The sequence below is a fragment of the Chiloscyllium plagiosum genome, unplaced genomic scaffold (assembly GCF_037043375.1).
Source record: "Chiloscyllium plagiosum isolate Xiang-an unplaced genomic scaffold, Cpla_swu_hap1 HiC_scaffold_28, whole genome shotgun sequence".
Lineage (NCBI taxonomy): Eukaryota > Metazoa > Chordata > Chondrichthyes > Orectolobiformes > Hemiscylliidae > Chiloscyllium > Chiloscyllium plagiosum.
Genome location: NW_028270166.1, coordinates 41667802 through 41678965, shown reverse-complemented (window position 1 = coordinate 41678965; position 11164 = coordinate 41667802). Strand labels below are relative to the sequence as shown.

Genomic DNA, 11164 nt, shown 5'->3' with positions numbered 1-11164 from the left:
GGCAACCCACCTCACCTGCTCACCGCCATCTCCACCCTTCAAATAAATACCCGCCTCCTCGCCAAACCCATTGGCGAATCCCATTGTTGTACCGGCCCCTCGCGCACGGTTCTGTCTTCTCATTGGCTATTGCTAATGTCCGTTAGGGGCCGGTTGAGCCAATCGTCTCGACGGTTCCGCGGTGTGTTCTGGGGGTTGTAGTGCGACCGGCACGTATCACGTGACGCCTGACCACCAACACCCAGCATCCGCCGCGGTGGCGCATGCGCGGTGAGCCCCACGGGGTCGGAGCTGTCAGCCGGAGGGTCTCCATTTTACTTTCGAGAGATAATATCGGCCGTTGGAGCAGGGCCCAGAGCCAGGCTACCGACCGACGCCCTCTGTCTCCTCACCTTCCCCGCCACACCTCTTCCCTGTTGGGCCGGCCGGAGTTTAAATGGCAGCCGGGGCCCGACCATGGATATCAAGACGGCAGTTTTCAACGCAGCTCGGGACGGCAAGTTGAAACTTATGCAGAAGTTGCTGAACAACCGGAGCGCGGAGGAGCTGGAGGCGGTGACATTGGAGAAAACCAATGGCGGCACCCCCCTGCTCATCGCCTCCAGGTACGGCCACCTGCAGGTAGTCGACTACCTGATGGAACACTGCAAGGCCAAGGTGGAGCTGGGCGGCTCGGTCAATTTCGACGGGGAAACCATCGAAGGGGCCCCGCCGCTGTGGGCAGCGTCGGCCGCCGGGCACCTGTCGGTGGTCCGGACCCTGCTGGAGCACGGGGCGTCCGTCAACAACACCACCCTGACCAACTCCACCCCGCTGCGGGCCGCCTGCTTCGACGGCCACCTGGAGATCGTCAAGTACCTCATCGAGCACAGAGCGGACATGGAAGTGGCGAACAGGCACGGGCATACTTGCCTCATGATCTCATGCTATAAGGGGCATAAGGAGATTGCCAAGTATCTGCTGGAGAAGGGTGCGGATGTGAATAGGAAAAGTGTGAAGGGGAACACTGCTTTGCACGACTGCGCAGAGTCAGGAAGCCTGGAAATAATGAAAATGCTGCTAAAATGTGGGGCTAAGATGGAAAAGGATGGCTATGGAATGACCCCCTTACTTGCTGCCAGTGTCACAGGTCACATGAATATTGTGGAGTTTCTCATTAACCACGTGCAGACCAGGAAGGAAGATCGAATTGATGCGCTTGAACTATTGGGAGCTACGTTTGTTGATAAGAAAAGAGACTTGCTGGGAGCGATGAAGTTTTGGAAGAGAGCAATGGAGAAGAGGCACAGTGACAAAAGCAAAATAGTTAAGAAGCCACAGGTGGGACAACTGGTGTTAGCTTATGATTATGCAAAAGAGGTTACAACATCTGAAGAGCTGGAAGCCTTGATTACTGATCCAGATGAGATGAGGATGCAAGCCTTGTTGATCCGAGAGAGAATTCTTGGTCCATCCCATCCAGACACTTCCTACTATATTCGTTATCGAGGTGCAGTTTATGCTGATTCTGGAAACTTTGAAAGATGCATCAATTTGTGGAAATATGCACTGGATATGCAGCAGAACAATTTAGACCCACTGAGCCCTATGACTGCCAGTAGTTTGCTCTCCTTTGCTGAGCTTTTTTCTTTTGTCCTGCAAGACCGTCCAAAAGGCACCCTGGCCATGAAAGTATCTTTCACTGATCTTATGGGTATCTTGTGTAAAAGTGTCCGTGAAGTTGAACGAGCAGTGAATCAGCGGGAGAACCCACCTGATGTTGCACAGTTCACAAAAGCTTTATCTATTATTTTACACTTGATTTCCTTGTTAGAAAAGGTAGAATGTAGCCCTGATCAGGAACATTACAAGAAGCAAACCATCTATCGGCTTTTGAAGCTGAATCCAAGAGGAAAGGGTGGATTTACCCCATTACATCTAGCAGTTGACAAGGACACAACATCAGTTGGCCGTTATCCAGTTTGCAAGTTCCCTTCGTTGCAAGTGACCTCGGTACTGCTGGAATGTGGTGCTGACGTTGACTCAAGAGATTATGAGAACAACACTCCTCTGCATATAGCTGCATTCAACAACAATCTTGATATTATGAACATGTTAATTGACACCGGTGCACATTTTGATGCCACCAATTCTTCCAAGAAAACTGCTTGGGATTTGTTGGATGAAAAGAAGATGGCCAAGAATTTGATTCAACCCATCAACCACATCACTCTGCAGTGCCTTGCTGCTCGTGCCGTTGAAAAACATAAGGTCATTTACAAAGGATTAATTCCAGAAGAACTGGATGCTTTCATTCAACTACATTGAAGTGCTAAATTAAGTCTTTATAAAATTGGTTCACATGGGGATTGAACAACTCACTGACATAAATATGACAGACACTTCAGTGAGATTAAAATCAGTCTGCCTCCTGAAGGGCTATTTCAATCTTATAGGGCTAAGACCACAGAACAAACAAAATTTATTCTTGCAGAATGTATGCTGGTTGCTATCTGCTCTGTTGTCCGTTCTGAATTATACCAAAAGACCAGATGTTTGGGTGAAGGGAATTCTAATTCATTTAGAGAAAATTAGTTAATAATCTGCAATTTTTAAGAAGTCTTATAAACTCTTCACTTAATTTCCCTGTTACACCACTGCTGCCATCCTGGCTGAATGGATCACAGCTCATGCCATTTTATGTTTTGTGGATTTTTAAGTTCTATGCACAATATTTCCTAAGCTGTACTTCATTATTGTAGAAAAATCTAAATTTTAAAACACACCCAATAAATCCAGTGGCACCTGTGTATTTCAGCTGCTTTTTAAGATTGAGCAAATAAAATATCCACTAAGTGCAACAAGGTCCAAAGAACATGCATGAGTGTGAGTTACACTTTAAATTTCAATATGGAATAGGTTACCAAAATGAAACACGTCATAGATCTTTACCCTGATGTTCCATTGAGCCTGTCAGTATCTCCTGACTACTATAAAGCGGAAATAACATTAGAGCTGGAAACAAGCAGTGTGCTGTTCTATGTCAGATGTCTGTTCATTTCAGATTCCTATCAATCTATTGAGTTGCATCATTTACTGTCCCAACATTAGACATGGTTTCCAAGTTATGTACACTGATGTTATAATAAATCTTCAGAACGCTTGACAATTTTGGTAGACAGCGTTTAGTAAATCTAGATTCTATTTTTTATTGGTAGGCCTAAGAACTAGTTTGTTAAACCATTGGGCTTATTTTACCTTCAAATATTACTGTAATGTTGAAATCATTTGCAACCTAATGATTTTAACATTATGCCCTTCAGCATTCAAAAATCTTCTGTTTGAAACATTTCTTTTGAGATGGAGTTTATGAAGGATTCTTCAATGGTTAGGCAGAGGGATGAAACAATGGAAAGTAGTACAGGCACTTTGAAAGTCCTCTTCAGTAAATATCTAGCATGTTCTAATGTTTGGTGGATATGTCCTACCTACTTACTTCTGGCCATGATTTTCCTAAAAGTGTAGATTTTTACGATTTTTGTATTTTATTTTTAAACAATTGGAACTGAATTGGTTACCCTCCCTGCGGCTGATGGACTTTGTTACTGTTTACAAAGTAGTACCAAAATATTTCACTGCCTTTTGGCACCAATGTCTCACTTTTTACTGAAACACTGAAGTGACATCAGTCCTAAATTCCAAGAATTGATCAAGAATTTTTTTTAAAAATTGAGGTTCACTATTGGAGCTAAGCTCATCTTTCAGAAAATATCATACTCCACTCAACACAACTAATACTTAAAAAATTCACTTTGGACAGGATCATCTCTTGTTTTTACGAATAACTTCATTTATATGAGCATGCTTCTAGAGCATAGAACATTACTCTTCGGCTCTCCATGTTGCACCACCCTGTGACAATAATCTGAAGCCCATCTAACCTACACTATTCCATTCTCATCCATATGCCTATCCAATGACCATGTAAATGCCCGTAAAGTTAGCAAGTCAACAATTGTTGCAGGCAGTGTGTTCCACATCCCTACTACTCTGAGTAAAGAAACTATCTTCAATCGCCCTAACAGTCTTCACATCTCATCCTAACATCAGCTGCCTTTTTCCTCTTGACAAGAGATTCAACTTCCTTAGTAAATCACGTTCCTGCACTCAACAACATCCTCCCTGTCTGACAGGTACATACTTATCAAGGACACATAGTAGCTGTTCCTTGAATAAACTCAACGTTTCTATTGTGCCCATTCCCTGCAGTTTCTTTTGCTATCCTAAATCTTGTCTAATCGCATTGTAATTGCCTTTCCCCAGCTGTAGCTCTTGCCGTCTGATGTATACCTATCCCCTTCCAGGGACTAACCGTTTTAGTTATAAGGTCTAACTCTCAACTTGAACCTTCGGCATCAGTGAATGGTACATGTCTATTAGAAAGCAGACATGTTTGTTTGAATTCTGTAATAATCCAATTATTTTTGTACTTTCCCTGCATCCACGTAGTCAGTCTTTAGATACTACCCTTCACAAATATACACACACCTTTTTGTTTTCGCTCTGTTGTCACAAAAACATCAAAAGGCTATGCAAAACTAGATTTAAGTCAAGATTAGAGTGGTGCTGGAAAAGCACAGCAGGAAAATCAATGTTTCGGGTAAAAGCCCTTTGTCAGGCCTGAGGCTGAGCGCGTCGGGGCTGGAGAGATAAATGGGAGGGGGTGGTGGGACAAGGGAGAAGGTAGCTAAGAGTCCAACAGATGGATGGAGATGGGTGTAAAGGTGATAGGTCAGAGAGGTGGTTGGAGTGGATAGGTGGGAAGGAAGATTTACAGATGGGACAGGTCACGAGGACAGTGCTGAGCTGGAAGGTTGGAACTGGGGTATGGTGGGGGGAGGGGAAATGAGAAAACTGGTGAAGTCCACATTGATGCCCTGGGGTTGAAGGGTCCCAAGGCAGAAGATGAAGCATTCTTCCTCCAGGCTTCAGGTGGTGAGGGAGTGGGATGGAGGAGGCCCAGGACCTGCACGTCCTCGGCAGACTTGGGGTCAGGGATGAAATGTTCGGCCACAGGGTGGTGGGGTTGATTGGTGCGGGTGTCCTGGAGACATTCTCTGAAGCGCTCTGCGAGAAGGTGTCTGGTCTCCCCAATGTAGAGGAGACCAAAAACTAGATTTAAGTTATTTACTGCAAATGACAATTAGCAGCCTGAACACTTCACTTGGTATTTCACCAAACTGTAACCCTTTGATGATTTAGAACATTTGGAAAGGAAGTGGCCATGCAATTTCAGTTTCTTGATTTGCGTATGTTCAGGGAAAAAAACGTTCAAATGAATGTGTTGTAACAGCAGTGAATTGCAATAAAAAAAAGCAAGGAAGATGTTTTGTCACAGGCATACATACTGAAGTGAAACAGAGCAGATACCGTTTTTGGGTATATAACATCTTTTGAAGCTTGCACGTTTGTTAACTACAAAAAGCGTTTTTCTTCGCACTGGATATGTTTGTCATTTGACCTTTATGAACAGCTTTATGGCTCAGTAGATCAGTTGTTCTCCGAAAAAGTGAAACAGATGTGTGTGGGTTTTATTTTAGTGTAAAAGTGTAACTATAGTTACAATAAAGATATTTTAATTTTAAAGGAAGGCAGAGATTTTAAACACTGTTGTAAATACTTGGAATGTTAAAGGCACTATGTATAGATCTAATTTGTTTTAATAGGGCTTTATTTTATGGGGATCTTGCAAACCCACTGTGTGGCTGTATGTTTTCACACATGCACAAGAATGCTAATATTGATTCCTTTTTCAGAATACTCTTAAATGTAGCTTTTGGAACCTATTTATTTTAGCACATTCTTTGCCCAGAGTTTACACTCAATTGTTTGGCTTGAAGAGTATTAAATGTAAATTGCTGCTGAGCTACACTTGTGACTGTGTGGCTCTTACAATAAATGTATACCTAAAACTAGCTGATTTAGAAAACTAATTATTCATGCCTTAAAAACAAGTGATAAATCTAGGAAAAGGATACCTATAGATCAAATGAGGAAGGAAAGACCAGAGCTAGGGAGTTGAACTTTAGGATTCCACAAATGCTTATGGAAGAAGTCAATGCCTCCTTGACTTCAACGGGAGAAGAAAGCAAAACAAGTTCACAAACAATGACCATCATATCAATTTTGTAAAATGATTAAAAATGTTAACACTCAAGTCCCTCGAGATATTAAAAGGAGAATTCAGTAGTGCCTCATTATATGGTGATCAATGCTAAAATGTTGGATGGATAGTGTTCTAATAGTTAGCAGAAGAAAAGTAGATATTTATAATGTTGGAAAAATTGAACTTGTTAGTAACTTTAGCAACAGAGACTCTAAAATCTGGATAATGGAAGATACAAGGATCTATTCTCTTGTTTTTGAATGTCTCTGTTCTTAAGCCATCAACTCTTTGTAAAGTCCTCATCCCATCACCCTCCAACTTTCCTGGTCTCTAAGCATCCACAATTTTAACTGCTTCCTTGGTAGCTTCAAATTCAGATAGTTAGGTCCTAGGATTGAGAGTTCCTTCTTATAAAATCCCTTCTGCTTCTCATTGTACTTCCTTTAAGAGAGGATTACTTTACCCTTTTGATCAAGCTTTTGATTATCTCTTCTAATATCCCATGTTCTGACATCCATGTGGAAGTGCCTTACAACACAGTGATAAAAGACATACAGCACAGAAGCAGACTGTTCAGTCCAACTCATCCATGCCGTGATAAAGTTTCCCAAGCTAAACTAGACCCACTTGCCTATGTTTAGCCCATAATCCCTGTAAACCTTTCTTATTCACGTACCTGTCCAAGTGGCTTTTAAATATTGTAACTGTACTTCCCTCTACCACTTTCTTTGGCAGTTCATTCTGCATACAAACCACCCTTTGTGTGAAAACATTGTCCTTCAGGTCCCTTGTAAGTCTTTCTCCTCTCGCCTTAAACAAAATATTTTAGGTGAAAGGTGCTGTATAAATTTGTTGTTGGAAAACTCAGGCTATCCTTAAAGGTGGTAATTGGTCGCTTTGAATAAAAAGGACTTTGCATCTTCAACTATTCACTACTTGAACTTTTTCACTGGCATTCTCCCCTATATAGTTTTCAATTCAAAGAAATATAGAAGCAGGAGTAGGCCATTTGAGTCTGCTTCACCCTTTCGTATGATCATGGCTGATTATCCAAATCAATATCCTGTTCCTGCTTTCTCCCCATACCCTTTTAAAAAAACTAACTCCTTATTGAAAAATATTCAATGTTTTGGTTTCAGTTGCTTTCTGTGGCAGAGAATCCCACAGACTCAATACTCTGTTGGTTAAAATTCTCATCTCAGTTCTAAATGGCCTGTCTCATGTCCTTAGACTGTAACTCCTACTTTTGGATTCCACAGTAGGGAGGCAATGGCCCAATGGTATTATTGCTGGACTGTTAATCCAGAGACCAGATAATGTTCTGGGCATCTGGGTTTGAATCCTGCTACAGTAAATGGTGGAAGTTGAACTCAATTTTTAAAAAAATCTGAATTAACAGTCTGGTGATCATGAATTCATTATCAATTATCAGAAAACCCCATCTGGTGCACTAATGTCCTTTAGGGAAGGAAACTGCCATCCTTACCTGGTCTGGCCTATATGTGATTCCAGACCCACAGCAATGTTGTTGACTCAACTGTCCTCTAGGCAATTACGAATGGGCAATAAATGCTGGCCTAGCTAGTGATGCCCTCATCCTGTCAATAATTTTTTTTTAAAAGTCAACAAGAACATCCTTCATGTTTCCCCTGTCTAGCCCTGTTAAGAGTTTTAAAGGCTTCAACAAGATAACTCTTCATTCTTCAAATTCCCAGATATAGTCCCACTGGTCCAGTCTCTCTTTGAACATCAGTCTTGTCATCCCAAGAATCCTTCTGGTAAACCTTTGTAGCCAGAATATACTTCCTCAGATAAGGAGATCAAAACTATACACAATACTCCATGTGGTCTCATCAATAACTTGTACAATTGCAACAAGATATCCCTGCTCCTGTAGTCAAATCCTTTTGCCTTGAAGGCCAACATCCCATTTACATTCCTCCCCATCTTCATGCTGACAAGGATACCCAGATCTCACTGCACATCCCCCTTTCCTAATCTATCAGTAGTTACGACATAATCCGCCACCTTGTTTTTGCTTGCAAACTGGATAACCTCACATTTAGCTATATTTATCTATTATGCAGTTGCCAACTCACTTGTCCAAATCACACTGCAGCATCATTGCTGCATCCTCATAGTTCACCACCTAACCCAGCTTTGTGTCTTTGGAAAACTTGGGAGATTTACATTTAGTTCTCCTTATTTATATTGTGAATAGCCTAGGTCCAAATACTGATCCCTGTGATCATGACTGTCACTGGGGAGGAAAAGACCTATTTATTCCTCCTCTTTGTTTCCTGTCTGCCAACAAATTCTCCAACTGTGACATGCCACTATCCCCAATTCCATCCTCTTTATTTTACATGATATTCTCTTATGTGGGACCTCAATGAAAATGGCCTGAAAGTCCAAGCACATGCATTGACTCCCCATCATCAACTCTACTAGTTAAACCTCAAAATTCCAATGGTGGCACAGTGGTTAGTACTGCTGCCTCACAGCGCTAGAGACCCGGGTTCAATTCCCGACTCAGGCGACTGACTGTGTGGAGTTTGCACGTTCTCCCCGTGTCTGCGTAGGTTTCCTCCGGGTGCTCCGGTTTCCTCCCACAGTCCAAAGATGTGCAGGTCAGGTGAATTGGCCATTCTAAATTGCCCGTAGTGCTAGGTAAGGGGTAAATGTAGGGGTATGGGCGGGTTGCGCTTCGGCGGATCGGTGTGGACTTGTTGGGCCGAAGGGCCTGTTTCCACACTGTAAGTAATCTAATCTAATTTGTCAAGCATTATTTCCCTTCCATAAATCAGAACTGACTGTCCAATCCTGTCACTGTTTCGAAGCTGCTTTAATTCATAGTACCCCAGCGTTTTAAGAGGAAGTGTTCAGGTCAATTTTAACTCCTTATCCTTTGGATTAACCAGTCATTCAGAGTGAGGAAATGGCAGTGACAACGCACAAATATTTTGTTTGTACAGTGTAATACAATAAGTTGCATGGTGTAAAGTGTAACCCCTTTGCTTAAAAAAAAGGAAATTAAGGTAAGCCCACATAAAACATTAATCTCTTTTTCTTCTTCTTTCAGTCATCCCTTGAGCTTCAGTTGCTTCTAGTTGTTTCCTTTAAATTCCAGATACACTTTGACCTTGAGAATATCAACATGCATAAATTTGACCCATTCAGTCTGAAATGTGTCTCTTCATTATTTTAGTAAAAGTGTCTAACTAAACATTAAATGCTTGTAACTATCCCACAACACAACTTCAAGACCACAATTTTCTGGCTGTTTGTACCACAGTAGCAGGGAGCATTTCCCCTATACATGCAATCACAATGTCAGTGTCAGAGTGGCAGCTGCTGCATTAAACAAGTTGGCTTGATGCAGACTAATAATACTGTGTAGTCTTTAACCAATGAAGAAATATAACCAAAACGTTTAAGTAAACGAGAGGAAAACTGATCATAAAATGTTTAGATAAAAAGAAGAAAATCAATGAAAACAATTTGAAAACTGAAATGTATTAGCTCATGGAGGATTTGAAACAATACCACTGAGATTAAGAGTTTGACCATTATCCAACTGAAGCTAAGTTTTCTGGGCTTCCCCGGACAAAGTCTCAAATGACTGGGTAAAAATGAGCATATAAATAAACTCATACATTGTTTATTTTTCATGGGCTTATTTATTACAGATTAATAGATATTCTCTGGGGAATGGGGCTGTTGATTTCTTGATGTGTAGTCATTTCTCTACCTTTAATAAATCAAGTTGCCAAATATTGTATCAACATTCATTCAGTGTGAATATAAACAGGCTGCTTCACAAAAATGGCAGCAGGAATAGGTGCTCTCATGCCAGAGACTGCAGTGAGAGTGGAGTGCACAAATGCAATTTGCTGCGTGTCCAGTTGGTAGCAGGAGTTAGTCACATTTTAATAGATCATCTGGACAATTAAAAATTTACAGAGCACAGGTTGCTTCTCAAATTTTGTTTGACAATTAAAAATCTGAGAAGCAACCTGTGCTCTGTAAATTTGTCCCTCAAACCATTTAAAGGTGTTTTCACCATTTGTAACCAGGAAATTCAATTTTTCTAAACAAATTTTGATCATTTGGGAATCTAAGTAGAAGAAACCCATCGTTCAGAGACTAAATTATTGAAAAATCATTAACAGAGTTTCCGTTTCCCTAATCCAGAGTGTACACAGTGTGTGCAAGGTTACGCTGCTTTCTCAAACTAAACCCAAGAGTTAAGGTGCAAATTGCCACTGCTGGAGTTTAAGAAGGGCTCAACACTGGTAATCTGTCCACAGCTTGTCTGGCTAGGACTATCTTAAAAACTTGGGCAATAGCTGGGAGGATTATCCAGTGTTGTGTGGAAAGAATCCTTGCTTGCCACTCCAAAATCTAAAATAAATCAGGACTGGCTGGGTAAGCATCAACAGAAACCCAGGATATTGTAGATTTGCCTAGTTCAAGTAATATATTACAGATGCTGAGAGTATTTAATTCCAAACTTTTCTCCAAGCATTCCTAATCAGTGCCTGGGCTCACTTCATCTGCTCCCCAAGAAGGGTCATTTCAGCCTCAAAGGATCATATATCATTGCAGATTACATGCAGCTTTCCAGCATTTTTTTTTGCTGGAAACAAGTCTTGAATTCTAATTGCCAGAAGGGACAACTTTTCATCTAATTTGATTCCTTGACCTTCATACAAAAACCAAAAACGTTCACTTGCCGGTTTTCACCCTCCTGTACTGACAGGTCACGTGGGTAGAGCAGCTAGAATGTTTGTCACTGTGGAACAGACTTGCTGCTTGGGCACATCATGAATGGTGGTCACTTAGGGCAAATGAACAGTGACCTTGAAATGTGCCTCGAGGGAGGCCAGAGGTGAAAAGCGAAGCTAAGATTTGTGACTTGCACAACTCAGTATCAGATCTGTACCGACTGGGTTGTTGATTTTCAAAAGTTTTACAAAGTCAGATAACTTGTGTCAACAATCAACAATGCCAGCTCCA

The 11164-nt window shown here is 41.5% G+C and overlaps 1 protein-coding gene across 1 annotated transcript; it reads left to right on the top strand.

The window, feature by feature from the left end:
• Positions 1–278: 278 nt before the first annotated feature.
• LOC122565198 (protein fem-1 homolog C-like) lies at positions 279–5954 on the top strand. The gene has a single exon (XM_043720913.2). The coding sequence runs from the start codon at positions 457–459 to the stop codon at positions 2305–2307; it is 1851 nt and encodes a 616-aa protein (XP_043576848.1). The 5' UTR covers positions 279–456; the 3' UTR covers positions 2308–5954.
• The last annotated feature ends 5210 nt before the right edge of the window (positions 5955–11164 follow it).

Bases quoted from the DNA above. Each gene is read 5' to 3' on its own strand.
- LOC122565198 (XM_043720913.2), top strand. From the start codon at position 457: ATGGATATCAAGACGGCAGTTTTCAACGCAGCTCGGGACGGCAAGTTG.